The sequence below is a fragment of the Scleropages formosus genome, chromosome 24 (assembly GCF_900964775.1).
Source record: "Scleropages formosus chromosome 24, fSclFor1.1, whole genome shotgun sequence".
Lineage (NCBI taxonomy): Eukaryota > Metazoa > Chordata > Actinopteri > Osteoglossiformes > Osteoglossidae > Scleropages > Scleropages formosus.
In genome coordinates this window covers 5,821,293-5,837,101 of record NC_041829.1, presented here as the reverse complement: position 1 = coordinate 5,837,101, position 15,809 = coordinate 5,821,293, and the positions used below count along the sequence as shown (strand labels likewise).

The following is a 15,809-nucleotide window of genomic DNA, read 5'->3' as shown; positions in this document are numbered from 1 at the left end:
CTGCCCGCGGGTTACGCCTCGCTCCGGGCTGCGGGGAGCCGCTCGATCCGCGGTACCTCTCGGAGTTGATTTCGCTTTCCCCGAAGCTCTAGGTCGAGACGGGGAGACGACCCTCGACCTTTGACCCGTCGCTGGCTCTAAACAGGGCAGAGATGTCCGTTATCCGCTCCGCTCCACCTTCGAACGCTACATCCGATCCCACTCGACAGACAAGAAGACCGCCATAATACGACACGGGTGCTCCTTGACTCGCGACGGCCGTTCTACCAACCTTGTTAGAATCCACACGTTTGGTTCTCCGCTCCATCTGCTGTATAACAACATCAGCTGACCTCATACACCAACATTTCTTATCGCCAGTCAAAGTTTGGGTGAAGGGGGGCGCGGCGGGTTTGGCCGGGGCCCGCTCCGCGGTGCGTCTGAGGAGTTCGAGTCCCGCTTGGGGTGCCTTGCGGCGGACCGGCATCCTGTCTGGGGAGTGCTCTCGCCGCTTTGGGGAGAAGTGTAAAAGTACGCACGCTTTCATCCTCACCTCCCCTGCCGAAGGTCCCCAAAACGTCTTCCCTGCCTCCTATCACCTGCTTCATCAGGGCCCCGATTTTGGGCTGCCTCATCTTGTCCGACGAATCTGAAAGACCACGCAGAACGACACCCGCAGTCAGCGCCCGAACCCCAAACCGGTAAAAGTCGCAAAACGGACGTCGAAAAAATCTTTAGCAAAAATTTTGATTTGTCCCCCTCTATTTTCTTGTAGAATCGCAACCCAAATTACTCTCGCGTTTTTGGCGAGGAAATTTATTTTATTGTTATGATGTACACCTCAAGTTCCCTCCGTAATATGTACGCGACTAAATTTTAACATTCTTCCGCCAGAACATTTATCGGGGGACCATTTGACTACGATTTGCATTATAATTCAAATGATTTCCGGAATGTCCGGACACGGTTCCGAAATAACTTCTACAAATCACCTGTGAAATACTCTGACCTTTCACCCGTTTTACAAACGCGAATGTTTTCGCAACTACGCGGCGTACCGCTTCCGTCTCCGAGTTGATACGTAGACGTTTACTATCGATCCGTTAAATCGATCAAAAATAAAGATGCCCCTTCTAAAGCGCCATCTTTTATTACCCACACTTGCGGTTTTGCGTTACAAATTACGTGCCCTCTGCGACATCTCCAAATAAAGAGGACCCGAGCGAGAAGGTCAGATCGGTGCATCCGGCTTACGGTCGACTCGGTTCCGACCTGAGCTGCTCGCGCGTGCCGAGGCGAAGCCGCCGAGCGTGTTCCTGCCTCCCGCTTCCGAGTAGGAAGGCGTGGAGCCGACGATGGCCTGCAGGTACTTCTCCTGCTCTAGGCTCGTGGAGTCGGCCTGCGAGGGTCCTGCGGGCAGAGGAACCGCGGGTGAAGACTACTATCGTTGCACAATGGGGACACAGAATGACAGCTGATTGGTAACTAATCATTTTAAGTATTTATACAGCCTACAGGCATTGCCATGAGAAACAAACAGGCAAACGATCTATAGACCCACCCACCTCCAAAATAAGGAAGCTAGTACACATTCCTAATGAGTGTCTAACATACAAAATAGTTTGCATTCCATTTGAGTTTATTTCTTTATTTTATTCTTTTATTATTATTACATATTTAGCTAATGGTTTTCTCCAAAGCGACTTAATTTGAATCGGTTCAAGGTAAGCATCTCGCTCGAGGTTACTAAAGGAGGAACAGGGATTTAAACATGGGCCCATTGATCCGAAGGCGTCGCCTCTAAGCTCCGCACCATTTGCTGTCCCCCCACGTGGAGCGCACGAACCAAGACGAGGTGGCACCTCTTGAAGGTTTATCTAACGGCGGGCCGCGCCGAGCCCGAGGTATTACCTGGACCGGGCGCATTGGGGGACTTGAAGAAACCGACCACGCCCTTGCCGTGGAGACCACCCGAGCGCAGCAGCACAGCCTTCGTGCGGGAGTTCTTCCAGCAGACCACCGGAAAGCGGTTCTGCCTGTAGCAGCGCGAGATCCGCTGGATGGTGGAGTCCGGGATGCTCTGGGGCACGATCAGTAGCCCGGGGTAGCTGTATGTGGCCAGGAAAAAACACAAAACAAGCGCTAGGGGCACGAAAACATTCAGCTTCTCAGCACGGCCGTTCGCCGGAGGAAAAAAAAAAAAAAAAAAAAAAAAACGCGCGGGTCGAAAACCGGACACCGCCGGACCGTCGCGTTCCGTCCGAAGCTCACCTCCGGCACACCGTGTACATGCGGTTCACGGTGGAGATGCGGAATGGCTCGTTCTTGGAGCGCGACAGGCTGCTGCTGAGAGTTCCCAGGCCCAAGCGCTGGTAGTCACGGCAACAAGCCCGCTCCACCACGTTGCTCATCGTCTGCCGGTCCGCAGACTTGATCGTAGAGGACAGCGTGAGGGAGGCTGGCTCTGCCTCTTCTGACACTAAGCAGAGGCAGACAGGGAAACGGCCTTTAAACTCACGCTCGGTACCATAGGGATGAGACGCGGCAAGATGAGAGAATCGCACAACGGTTTTCAAAGATGCAAAAATTATTTTTAAACGTTTTTCCTTCACTTGTCCGTTTTCAGTTTTTCTTCGCAGAGCAAATGTCATAGCAGTTTCTGCACTCAAGTACCGGTTGGCAGCAAAGGGCAACCAAACAGAGTGAAATGTGGGACCGCCTTTATTCGGCTCACGTCAGCTATTCATAACTCGCGTCTGGTCTTTGCGAGCGTCTGCGATCAATTACAAGATGATAAACGGTGGACATTTAAGGGATGAATTAGGCAACGGCTGGCATTTAATCACTCACGGACACAAAATATTTACTACTTTGTCATTTTTAAATGACAGTTTTAATTTTAATGTAGTCAAAAGAAAACAATGAAGTCAACTTCAATATTTATTACAGCTTTATCTAAGAGTTATACACAACCCATGAATAAATCAAGGGACCTATATAATATTAAGATTTTTGCTCGTGTGGTTGACCTTACTAACAAATCAAGTTATGATCCCAACCGTGCTCATAAGCGGAGGATCCGGCATACTAGGAAAAACATGGCGCGAGACATACCCGAGATCTCATCCTCGTACACCTGCGACTGCGGGTTACCCTCGGTCTCCCAAGCAGAGGGAGAGTCCTTCTTCCGGGCGATGAACTGCCAGCCAATGGTCTTCTTGGCGCTCTTCACCAAACTCTTTGACAGCGTCCTGTATATAGAAGGGAAACGTTACGGTCGGTATTGAAGGAGCTTGACAGGCACAGCGGGAACAAATCCCCCATCTACAGATAGTCTCCAAATAAAATCGCCGTCCCGTCCGCGGGCTCTAACGGGAGACGTGTAGGAAGAGCGTCGGTCGATTAACAGCGGCTCGGGAAAAGATGGTGAGGAGATAAACAGAGCGGCGGGACAAGGGGCCAGAGGGCACGGGAAGGCTTCTCTCCGTATTTACTACCTCTGAGGTATTGGCCTTTAAGGTGGGTTGTAATGCTTTGCATCCCCGCACAATCTACCAACATGAGAGAATGGGACAAAGAGCGGCGTCCAAGTAGCGCATCTTCCGGAGAGCCTCGGATGACCCGAGTACGGCGATGCCCGGTAGAACGGGGTTCTGGTGGCAAGGCGGTACGAGGGGAGTCGTCCCTGGAGGAATACTGGAGTCACGCACGCGGCTCGCCGCAGAGCTGCGACACGCTAGCGCCAGCCAAGACTCTCAGAACCGGTACTGCCGGTTATAACGGAACAAAATGTCAGAGTCCCATCTGGGTCTCATAGGTCAACAGGGAGCTCCTCTTGTGAAACATCTCGCCTGTTCGTTTACTCCGTTTGTTCCGTTACGGAATGTACGAGAGCAAGGGCTGGCAAACCGTAACGTAAACCATTTAAAAAAAAAAAAACCCCATCGGTAAACATCCGAGAGAAATCGTGGTCCACAGAAAATTATCCACCGACCGATGCGCATCGCCCATAAATGCTTCCGCATTAGTACAAAGACGACGGCGCGCTCCCGAAATATGGACACGCTTAACAAATGTCCGCACTTAACAAAACGTTCCTCGTGGAAGCGCTTACCGACTTTGGAACGATGAGCATTCCCAGCCCAGAGAACGGCTAATCGAGCCGCGGAACTGCCGCGTTCTCAAACGGACACGTAATTTTCACAAACGTATTAAGTTACGTCAAGTTACGGTCAAATCCGGAAAATCATTTATTCATACGGACTGTTAGTTTCTCTGTGCTTCCTGGAGCTGTTGAAAATGTCGGCACGCAGGCTAACGGCGTAAGACAGCAGACAGGCGGTCACTTTTTGGTGATAAATAATTCACAGCTAGCGCTAGGGCTCTTTTCATGCCCGGGGCTAGGAAAGGAAGTACCGGGGAAATCTCGGCAGCCTTACGTAGCAGAGTAGCTCACGCGGCCGGGCGCGTAAACGCCAGACCCCGTGGCGTGGAGCGGCTCGCTTGTCCGCCAAGGGCTGGGACGCAAATATACTGTCTCATTATTGCATAATTTAAATAAATAAATAAATAAATAAATAAAGAAAATTGCTCCTGCATTGCAATGGTGTTTTTTTCTGCTCTGGGTCTGAGAAGTGCTCTTTTAATGTACGGTACACGCGCTTCAAAGTGCTACGAGCGCCGCGTTACTGCTGACGCGCAAAGTAGCCGAACGCAGCAAACGAACGAGTACAAATTGAGGTGCGTAAAGGTGGGACCGGAGAGCGCAAGAAAACTCAGCTGAAAACATTGCTTTAGGCCAGGGGCTACGTGCGGCTCACCGTTTCATCTAATGCGACATACAAAAACACACACAAAATATGTACCTACGATACTGTACAAATTTTTAATCGCGCAGTTAGACATGCACTTCAACATATACCACACCTAAAAATATTCATGTGGCCCTTATTTACAATAATTATAATTAAAACAATTTTATTATTATTATTTACTTAAAAAAGGCAGTCTCATTTGTTTTCCTTTTCATATTTACCACGAGGCTTACTGCCGTAAAGTACGTTAGCAAGGGACCTTCATTCATTGCAATTCCGCTTCCTTTATCGTCGCTTATGTATCATCTTATATTCTTCCGTGCCACTTTTTTATAAAAATGAATTTAACTGAGCAGATCTAAAGCGCATAAAAATGGGTGCGTAAATAAATCTTTAGGCATCTGAGGAAATATCATACGACGGTAAAGCACTGGTGCGCACAAACAGAAGTATTATAAAGGTGCGCACGAGTCGGGTTGGAGAAAACTCAAGGGTTGCATCGCTAACACAGACGCACGCAGACTAGGTTCCGCTGGGACCGCATCTCAGAGGGCTACCCCTTCTTACTTTAGATAACGGTTCTCGTCTTTGTGCTTGTGCTCCGGCGCCATCTTGCAGGACCGGCCCACGGTAAAGGCAAACGTGCCGTGGACGTGCTGCGGGTAGCGAAGCTTGTGCACGTGTTTCCGGAATGCCTCGACCGTGTCCGAGGCCACCTCCTCATCGAAGGCGATCTTCATGAGCTGCGAGAGTGGTAGGGGACGGGGTGGAAGGGGGAAGTGGGGGAGAAAAACACGCGTCCGTTACTGAAGCGCTTGCCATTTAGACGAGAATATGCCAAAGCTCTTTCGTGGGCAGCGCTGCTGTGCGAACCAGCTAGGAGTACAGAAAGTTCATCCTGGGATTGTCTGCTAAAATATAAATGAATTCTAATCTCCTAACTTATTTATGAAAGGTGGTAAGCACTGGGCTTGGGAGGACAAATAGCTACAGCTGGCAGAGCAACCAGTGTGTACTGCACATAGCTGGAGGGAAATGGGCCTAAATTATCACATGGCAGCTGCAGTGGGAGGCACCCGAAAACTGAGAACCTCACAACTTCACCTTGGGAGAACTGCGGGTTAACCGCTTCGCTGAAATATTAAGACTCCCGACTCAACCTGCAGTTCAACGCGTCTTCCCGAACTTCGGAATGTGACTTAAGCAGATAGAGCCGCTTTGATGCAAATACGCAGCGAAACACACGACCCACGCAAAAGGACCCCCTCCGTTCTACCTGGAAGGTAGAAGAGCGCAACTGCAGGCCCTCCTGGATAAACTGATCCATGGGGATGCTGACAGAGATCTTTTTCTCCTTGGTGAGGGAAGCAATGGGGAAGGACCGTGTCACTACTTGCTCTCCAACTGCAGACAAAGGCAAAAGAGTGGCCACCCAAATTCAGACACCCTACGAAAGCAGGATGCCGTTTCAGACGTTGACCAAAGAAGCGTCTCTTTCCGGTCACTCACCGAGAGGATCGCTAGGAGTGCCTTTGAAGATGAGGCGGTAGGAAGTGAGAAAGATCGCCCCTTCGGCAGGTAGCAAGGGTGGGCCGCCCATCGCCCCCGTGGCCTCTTCGCGCCCGTCCGAAATCAGATGAACTCTCATGCCCTCCATCACCAGCTCTTCGCCGGCAAGCAAAACGGGTCTCAGTAGCTTGGGCTGTCGGATAGCAGCATAAATTGAAGAGTTGTTATTGCCAGGGGTGCTTCACAGTCCATACGGAAGACAGCAAAATTGAACACGCCCCAAAACATGCTGTTATAACCAGTCATTTAACACACAACCAAAAGAAACCACCACACCGCAGTCGCAAGGAAATCTGAAATTGTTTTCCATTTCTTGTTATTGCTGTAGAATGTAAATTACATTAAGAATGACCGTAAATAGAGAATAACCTTTTATTTGGAATCTGAGCATGAATAAACATATACGCACAAAAAGATGCAAAGGGTACAATACAGTCAGTTTAATGAAGGTTATTTTTTTGCACCGGATGTACAATTATATACGGCGACAAATATTTTTAAAAGAGAGAGGAAGAAAAAAAAAACCCAACAGGGCTTCGTTTAAATGTGCCGTGAACAATCCAAAACTGAAACGGTAATGATCTTGTTAACCGGACTAATCCTCGTACGCGGCATTTCACCGCTCCTAAAAGGAACTCCGGTGCTCCTTAACATGGTAAAGGCTAAGTTGAAGCAGAAATTTGATTCCATGTTAAACGCATCAGTTACGCAATAACCGAAACACTGTTCCCTTGTGAAAAGGCTATTCAAACGGAATTAACCTCCCTTCTTTAAAAGTGCAAACAGTAGCACGCAGGAGGCCGCCGCGGGGGGTCCTCGCGTGATTCATGCGCCGAGTTCTTGCTAATGCACATGTTGGACAGTGTTGAAGCCATTTGTGAGGTAACTTCAGGTACGCAGACGGGGATGAACCCTAGGTTGCGGTAAAGCTCAAACACCCCAGGGTGCATAAGCCGGGTGAGCGATATCCAGATCCGTGAAATCGTTCCGTTGAACTGGCAGCGGACAGGCTGGCTATCGCGGCCTCCGAGGTGCTCGTTTACAGCGATCTGAACCGAGTAATCTCGGACGTCGATAAGCCCCTTAGTACTTCGCTTAAGTCCCCGAATCAGGTGAATGCTTCTTTGTCTCTCTCAAGTCAGTGGAAACATCTGCATTATCAGGTCCTAGTTGTAACTTAAAAAAAAAAAAAAAAAAAAAAAATTGATGAGGTTATGATGACAATGGTTCTTCACGAGGCTGAGCTGGACCGCTACAAGAAGAACCAGACGCTAATGTATCCTTTTTCAGTCCGTCTTCACCGGCATCGCATAACCTGAGTTTAAAGTCACGTATGTAAAATGTACTTGCCTCGCTACAACCTCATGTGCTCAAAAGCTGTACGAATCAGCACGGTCCAACAGCGAGCAGAGAACTCCTCACCAAACCACTCCAAGGCCGCTAAGGGCGTGCCACGGCCCAGCATGCGCCGCTTCCGTTAGTCACGCCGTGCAGCTGGAATGACGTACCTGACGCGCCTACTTGGTTCTGAGGAATTGGGGGAGGGGGCTTCGCTTGTGTTGCGCGTGCTCTTGTCCAGCATTACGTAAAAATATGAATTGGTTACCTTTTGTATGGGGGGCAGTCTCTTACTTTCCCTGTGAACCGCATCCAAGGTTTCAATGTGCATCTGAACAATATCTGCAGGAAGGAAAATAGCCACAAATCACTTTCACAGTAGACATTCAGTACACATTTAGTTTGACTCAACTGCAATTAATAGTAATAGATTGGAATTTATTATATTTGTAAATGGACAGCTGAGTTCCGAAGCGTAAAAGTAGAGGCGGCGCATCTTAATTCTTGAGTGGCCTAATACAGTAGTCCTTCAAACACCACACCTTCTGCACTTGTAAAACCTCTCGAGTCCTCCTTTATGGAACCCACCTGGAATCATGGTATGAAGAGCTTTCAGGTGATCTTTGGTCACCCCGCTCTCGTTGCACACTTTGTCAACAAAGCGGGTGATGAAGCGCACCACTGAGCTGGCCACGTCGGAGTTTTCAGAGTCCTCAAAGCCACTCTCTGTGTCGTAGCTTTCGGCCATGCTGCCCGCGATGCTGCAGATGGGATAAAGATCAAAATCGCATGAAGTAGCTCAGATGCTTTTCTGGGCATGGGTCCCAAAGACAAGGGTTTGAGTCACTGGAAACCCACGCTTGACATCTGTGGCGAGATGGCCAAGGGAAAACAAACTCGCTCGTGCTCCCTTTAGGTGGGTTCTACGACGGGGGTTCGATACCCCTTGCTGCTAAACCTAGCAAAACCTATGCTCGACCGGGTGCCGAAAAGGCGCTAGAAATAATGGGCCAGGTGGCCACAGCATACACATAGGTGGTGTGTGATTACACTCTTCTGAGGGGGGAAATGCCAGAACTGGGTAACCAGCTACAACTGAACTGAGGGGGAGGAGGGAAAAAAAAAAAAAAAAAAAGTGTAAAATGACACTCCAGTGGCAGCAACCAAGCAGAGGTTGAAATCTCTGTACTAACAGGTCATACGCGAGGTACTCTTCCCAGCTACCTGTTGGTGACGTAGCTGTTGCTAACGCTTTCCGCATCGCCTAGAGCCGAGCCACGCAGCAGACGGCTCTTGCTGCTGTCCAGCGGCAGCAGCAAATAGCTCATGCGGTTGGCGTAGTGAATGGCCTGGCTGAACACAGTGCTCTCTTCCTTCTGCACCAGCTCTTGCTGCTTTTCCTTGCTCAGCGTCGGCCACAGACGCCGTTCCTCCGAGGCGATTTCCAGCGCCGAGCGGCCACCCCGCACAGCCTGGGGCTTCTCCTGTTACACGCAAGGGGTGGCAGGGAATGAAGAACCTTAGTCACAACTTTTACATAGATAAGCTAAGCTAGCTTCCCTTTTCTTAATGAAGAGAAACATTACAAACGAGAAACCGCACAAGTTTTTCTGCTATCTTTATATGTATTATTAGTCAAAATTATTTTAATTTTAGCTGGACTTTACTGGACTAAGCTGCTCATCTTCATCCACGTAGAGGGCTCGAATGTGGTTCTGAACGTCACCGTAGAACATGCCTTCCCAGAACTGCATGTTGGTCCAAACCATATGGTCTTGCACACAGCTGTAGGCAAACTGGGTGATGCCAGCCCCAAGTTTCTGAAGGATTTTCAAAAAAAAAAAAAAAAAAGGAAAAAAAAATTAAAATTAAAAGCAGGCACTCTTCACGTAAAGAACATCAGTTCCCTTAGTTTGCCTACAGTGAAGTAAAACAATATCTCCATACTCTGCAGAAGGCCGTCACGAGCGGTAGAAGCGCGGCCGCTATTCCGTGTTCATCCATGACGGAGCAGTCCTGGACAGAAAGAGGGGAAGAGAGAAAAAAAAAAAAAAAAAAAAAAAAAAAAGGATTTCAAAAGTAGAACTAATCCTCCGACAATTTCACATACAAAACTTCTGCCAGAAACCATACCTATGGATACAAAGGACCCATTACGTTCACCTCAGAAGAGGGAGCATGTGTATTTGCCCTAGAATAATCATCACACATCACTGCGCGTAAGTGAATAGCATCAAACATTTCCCACAGTCCTGCCAGCTCACTGCTGCAGCCATTTGCCAGAAATCTAGCAAGCAACGTCATCAAAACATCACATGAACGACGACACCGCACGCGGTGAATGGATGAGTGTACGGGGCCCACCTGGAGCGTACAATTCATCATGCGCACAATGCAGTCAAACTGCTCATCATCCAACACGGCCCGGTTTTGGAGCACGTGCTGGTTGAGCTCCTGGGTGAGGCAGAGCCGGGCCGCCCGACCCTTTAGGGCCCGCAGCACGGCCGGCAGCAGCTGAGGGCAAAGGAGCAGAAAATCTAACTGAATATTCAAACCAGAGATTCCTAGTCGGATGCTACTATCTACATATGAAAGGCAATGTAAGTTCAAGCAAACGTATAAATTAATTTGATCCGTGTAAGAATCGGTCAGGACGGATGCCTGAACCAACCCCCCTCCCCAAGGGAAAAATTGCCTTCTATCAAAAGGTAAAAGAGGATTCATGTACTTTGACACATAAACGAGAAATGAAGTGCATGGTAAAACTTTTTCAAAAAAAAAAAAAAAAAGGCATAAGTCCCTTCCAAATACCCTAGAATGCCATCAGGTACATCTAAAAGCATTCCCATCAATGATTCACAAAGCACGACAGGACAAGTAGCAGGATTCAACTGGCCGTTACCTGGGAATTTCCTTAATCTCTGCGTACGTGCGTGTACGTGTGTATACTGTATGTGATCATCTGCTCTCCTCACCTTCTTGGCCTCCAGCATCTTGTTCTCAAAGATGTACGTGATACAGTTCCTGACCACCTCTTGTCTGCGGGCGCTGTTCGCCAGAACGTTTCCATTCCTGTCAGCAACGTCGCCTGGAAAAGCAGTTTAGAGCCGCTGTCACTCGGGGATCAAACGACAACACAGCCGATCAACCTTCTACTTTCAACTTATACGAATGCATATTCGTCGTACGAAAATGACAATGACTCGCATACGATTCATAAAATTTGTTTTGAGTAGAATAAATTAGGTTTAAGGGGTACTGCAACATGTACAAGGTTAAAGCAAAAACTCTGATAATTTCATGCTGACCCATTCACAGAGGTGGGTAATTTACTGGAGCAATTCAAGGTAAGTACCATGCTCAAGGGTACTACCGCATTAGTGGAGAATTGGGCTTGAGCTGGCAACCTTGAGATTACTAGTCCATGCCGTTAACCACTAAGCTACCTGTTGTCCCCCTCTGTTAACCAGGTATCCTACACACCAACACGTAGGGCTGACTGCAGAAAAAACGCAGGTTGTCAGCTTCCACCCACCCAGGGGCGGCCCAGATGGCACCGTGCACTTGACTTCGGCGCGGACGGCAAGGGGTGCGGCCTTCTGCTTGGCCGCCGCGTGGTCGATGAAAAGCTGCACGGTGACCTCGTCTAGGTGGGGGAAGAGTGCCTGGTGGGGGCGCAAGTGGGAGCCCTCGGTGGGCCTCTGGACCTTGTGCACGGTTACGGTGGGGTATGGGTTCTCCTAGAGGGGGGTACGAGAAGGGAAGGTCATCGCTCGACTCGGACTCTTAGTACAGCAGCCAAGCCTGTGCAACACACTTCAGTTTGCTACAAATACACACTAATACACAAAACACTTACCCGTACACTCACTAGACACTTTATTAAGCATACATAGTACATGTACAGATTGGTAGTAATGGGGTGATGTGTTGGGAATTACATTATTAGTACGCTGCCTGATTTTTATTGTATTATAGCGATTATCTGTTTATTTACTGCACCGCATTGCCCGCAACCGCTTGTCCCAAGCGGGGTCGGGGCAAGCCGGAGCCTACCCGGCAATGCGGGGCGCAAGGCCGAAGGTGGAGGGGACGCACCCCGGACGGGATGCCGGTCCGCCGCAAGGTGCCCTAAGCGAGGCGCGAACCCCAGACCCGCCACGCCCCCTCTTATTTACTCTGTTATCTGTTTAAATTGATTCATTTTCATACTTAAGTGTTTTATATTGTCTAAAGAACTCAGGGAATACCGCTATAATTTCGTTGTAATGCACAGCAATACAATGACAAAGTCTTCAATTCAGCTGAGCACTGTTTGAATCACGTAAATGCCACAAAATACCAAAACACCATTACCGACCAGCTGCATCCTTTATTGCGAGTCTACCCATTCTCGGATGGATACTTGGCGCAGGATAATACGTATCGTTACAAGGAATACATCATCTCGGGGTGGTTCCGCAAACACAAACGTGCCTTTAACCCCAGTGGCCTCACAATACCTAAGCCTTTCACGCTTGCTTTTCTAACAGGGCTCACCCCAAGCTGAACCTCAAATACTGCATTCTGGTTTCCCCACAACCACCGATTAAAAGCAAGGAGGCTAAAATTAAAACACCACTACAACACCCAACACGGGGAAAAACATAGCAGTGATAGTATGGCAGGATTCCTTATTTTGGCACGTCAGCAAAAATGGTGTTTCGAATAAGAACGTCTCCCTGTGACCTGAGGTTTGCAGTGTCCTCTCTGCGGAAACCCAAAACCGCCACGGCACGGTCTTGCGGGGTTTTTCCCGAGGGCTCGATTCTCATCCGAAGGGGGTCACGCGGGGTGTGAACCTTCCTCGAAATGTTGTCTTAATCCCCGCAGAAATGTGCTGCTTTAGCTCGCAGGGAAGAATACTCAAGCTTACCTTCTCATGAAAAGCTTCTGTACAAACATACATTAAAGTTGCACAACCAAACCATGACACAAGAAATTCTCTCCATGTTTTACATCTGGCCAATCCTGGATAAACCCTTCCAAAAGCCCATAAACAAATCCACAGTAAAGTACATATTGTGCATTTCTTCATGTGCATAAGACAGGACCTTATAGTGAACTGCTATGAGCCCAACGTTTGCCAAACAAATCGTTGGGAAAAAAACAAAAAACGGTGACTTGAGCTGTGGACTTGCATGGTTTGAGACAGGAAAGGAAGGTGGAAATGAAGAGTGAGACCGGCATGTACGTTTTTGAAAAGCTGCTCAGCCAGCTCCTTGATGTGGCTCATTCCTTTTTGTGGATCTCCTTCCTCCTGGCAGATACGCTCCACTCCATGGGCAATAAGCTGGAAGAGGTGGGAATGGTGGGAATCTGAGGTTAATGGGGTCCAAAATGGACAGTTATTCATGACTCATCTATCAAACAGGAAAGACTAAAACAGTTTTGTGTTACAGGCAGGAGGATTCCCTCACCTCATCGAAAAGATCCTTGGTCCGGAAAGGCGGCCCTCTTTCAGACACAAAGCCGGCGAAGGCCATGCCGTCCAGCACCTTCATCAGAAAATCGTCCTCAGCGAGCGCCCGCTGGCCCAGAAAAGCTGCCTGGACAGAGGGAAGCTCGGTTAGCCAGCATCAACAGGACATCTACTGCATTAGATCTAACCGCCGGGCGGTAACGAGGAACGCGCCGGCGAGTACGTCGATGATCTCTAAGTCATCTGCCTCTGTGTGAATGATACCTTGTGGAAGCGGATCGCGGGCTCGGGGTGGATACGGATTATGTGCAGACACCAGCGGTAGCCCTGGAAGAGCTGGGCGAACAACCTGAGGAACACAGCACGAATCTCCTTGTCCTGTGAAAAAGCAGGTGGGGACAGAACAACCGTCGCTGAGGAGACACTTTCCTTCCATTTGAAACTGATGCAAAACCTTCAGAAAGAACATGCAGTAATTTCAGCATATCTATACTTCTCAAAATGAAATTTCTCACCCAGCAGCTGCATAAAACAGAGAAGTGCTGCGACCAGGAGAAGAAGTATAATACACAGTCAGTTTGAGAAAAGGTGTGAGACTGATACCTTGGCCAGTGAGGTTTTCTCCACTACCCGTTTCCACCATATTTTACGGAAAGCAGAGGAGTGGAGAGGACTTGGAGGGCAACATACACAGTGTGACAGAATGAAAGCTAGAACCTAAAGAGGATAACAGAGGGGTTACCTGTATCTTTGGGGAAGAGGGCTGTGTGGAGACAGGTGGGAAAGCGTGATCGGCTAGTTCCAGCTCAGGATCTAGAACCTGGAAAAGAAAAAAACAGTAGCAACTCTTTGCACTGTATTCCCCACCCGCCGTTGGGCGGTCCATAAGCGTTTCCGGATACATGGGCTTCTCGCGTTACAGTCAGTCAAGTTACAGATGTTCAAAGTTACAAAAATTTAGTCTTGCTTATAAATTATTTCCTGCAGTATTTTACTAGTTTGTTTTCTAAAATTTCTGTCTGGAGCAAAGGAAACCTGCACATATTTTGAAGCTGGCAGTAAAAGAGAAATGTGGGACTGTGTGAATTCAACTCCCTTCCACAGTGTTTACAATTCTTGTCTGGTGTTTTAGGTGACCATGATCAATAACAACATGATTGATGCTGCACATATTTATGGGATGACTTAATTAGCATTAAACAGTTGTTTCCGCATACTTTTTTTTTTTTACTTTGAGTAATCAAAACATTTTAAATGTAGCTCAAAGTTGATAAAAATATTTAAATCAATGTCAGAAAAATCCTTTTTAAAACACATGCATTTTGAAAACGTGCATTTTGGTTAGGTTCTGCAAAAGTTACGGATAAAGCTATAGCATTATGGATTGTTTCCAAGTTTAGGAAGTAGCCAACCAATTCAATCAATGTCAACAACCGCTTGTCCCGAGCGGGGTCGCGATGAGCTGGAGCCTCGTCCGCCAACACACGGCGCAAGGCCAAGGTGACGCACCCAGGACGGGACGTCAGTCCGCCGCAAGGCACCCCAAGTAGGGCTCAAACCCCAGACCCGCCACACAGCGGGTACAGGCCAAACCCATCGCGCCCCCCCGGGTTTAGGAACTAGTTGATGTGGAAATGATCCAAACATATCCCTCTATCCACTTTGTGTTTAGCCCAAATAAGAATTAGAAGAAGATTCAGTGAGTTCTGTTGACATGCGGCAAGACAATCCAAGACCCATCTTTCCAACCAAACTAATAGTCTATCATATAAAGGTGCTACTATCAGTTTCCCCTCAGGTATTACCATCCTGAGATCTGACAGCATGCCAGAGAAGCACTTTCCTTGAGTGACTCCTGTCTGGATCTTCTGTCCGGAATAAAATAGGGTGAGGGGACCCCTGGACCCTGCCAGCTTTGTTCCAATACCGCGAGCTTCTTACACAGAGGTCCGCTCGGACGCATCGCAGCCAAACGTACATCTTTAACCATGTTCCTACAGTATGCTCTGGAATGAGCTGCTATTTATGTACTGCTGCAGGTCTCACAAGTGTGGCTCTGATAAGAGCCGTGAAATGAAGAAAGAAAAAAAAAAAAGCCTTCAAGTTCCAGGCTATATGGACAAAAGTATAAAAGGAAAAACTACAGACTATATAAATAAACTGCATAGGAAACCGTTTTGTCCATATCAACTATTCGATTTTAAGCTTACAGATTCTGCTGAATATTTGACAAAACTACATTAGCAAACATCCACAAGGGTAAAACATTCCCCAGAATTTGAATTCATTCATCTAATAATCCAGGGGGCAACAGGTAGCAAATGGGTTAGAGCCAAATTACAATCGAAATCAGACCTCCTGCAGTAGTACGCTTGAGGAAGGTAGTTATCCTGAACCGATATAGTAACCACATCCTGCTGTTATGTCTCTCAGGTTTTAAGTTGCTTTGGAGAAGGATGTCAAATACATGAAAATGTAATAAAATGTAGTGTTCTTGCATCTATGACATGCTATTTCCTGTCTTCTGAGTTTTAAAAAAAAAAAAAAAAAAAAAAAAAGTTATTCTAGGAAAAGCTAATCAGACATTGACAAAGCCTAGTTGTGGGCTATAAATCCAGAAGTATCACTAATGGGGGACCTCTGGAGTA

At 47.9% G+C, this 15,809-nt stretch overlaps 1 protein-coding gene across 3 annotated transcripts in view; it reads right to left on the bottom strand.

The window, feature by feature from the left end:
* The window catches only part of LOC108936477 (myotubularin-related protein 5-like), a 50,853-nt gene that overhangs the window by 7,986 nt on the left and 27,058 nt on the right, over nucleotides 1-15,809 (bottom strand). For 2 of the 3 annotated variants that reach the window (XM_029248619.1, XM_029248621.1), the window contains 21 exons: nucleotides 13,904-13,981; nucleotides 13,426-13,539; nucleotides 13,160-13,288; nucleotides 12,934-13,032; nucleotides 11,236-11,440; nucleotides 10,676-10,788; nucleotides 10,065-10,214; nucleotides 9,648-9,716; nucleotides 9,368-9,520; nucleotides 8,925-9,184; nucleotides 8,289-8,461; nucleotides 7,969-8,042; nucleotides 6,303-6,495; nucleotides 6,070-6,197; nucleotides 5,361-5,536; nucleotides 3,094-3,230; nucleotides 2,251-2,458; nucleotides 1,891-2,087; nucleotides 1,252-1,389; nucleotides 533-628; nucleotides 57-137 (listed from right to left, as the gene is read on the bottom strand). In XM_029248619.1, coding sequence (XP_029104452.1) covers nucleotides 57-137; nucleotides 533-628; nucleotides 1,252-1,389; nucleotides 1,891-2,087; nucleotides 2,251-2,458; nucleotides 3,094-3,230; nucleotides 5,361-5,536; nucleotides 6,070-6,197; nucleotides 6,303-6,495; nucleotides 7,969-8,042; nucleotides 8,289-8,461; nucleotides 8,925-9,184; nucleotides 9,368-9,520; nucleotides 9,648-9,716; nucleotides 10,065-10,214; nucleotides 10,676-10,788; nucleotides 11,236-11,440; nucleotides 12,934-13,032; nucleotides 13,160-13,288; nucleotides 13,426-13,539; nucleotides 13,904-13,981 — 2,971 coding nt within the window. The remainder of the gene's footprint in view (nucleotides 1-56; nucleotides 138-532; nucleotides 629-1,251; nucleotides 1,390-1,890; nucleotides 2,088-2,250; nucleotides 2,459-3,093; nucleotides 3,231-5,360; nucleotides 5,537-6,069; nucleotides 6,198-6,302; nucleotides 6,496-7,968; nucleotides 8,043-8,288; nucleotides 8,462-8,924; nucleotides 9,185-9,367; nucleotides 9,521-9,647; nucleotides 9,717-10,064; nucleotides 10,215-10,675; nucleotides 10,789-11,235; nucleotides 11,441-12,933; nucleotides 13,033-13,159; nucleotides 13,289-13,425; nucleotides 13,540-13,903; nucleotides 13,982-15,809) is intronic. The other variant, XM_029248620.1, reaches the window with a different exon arrangement.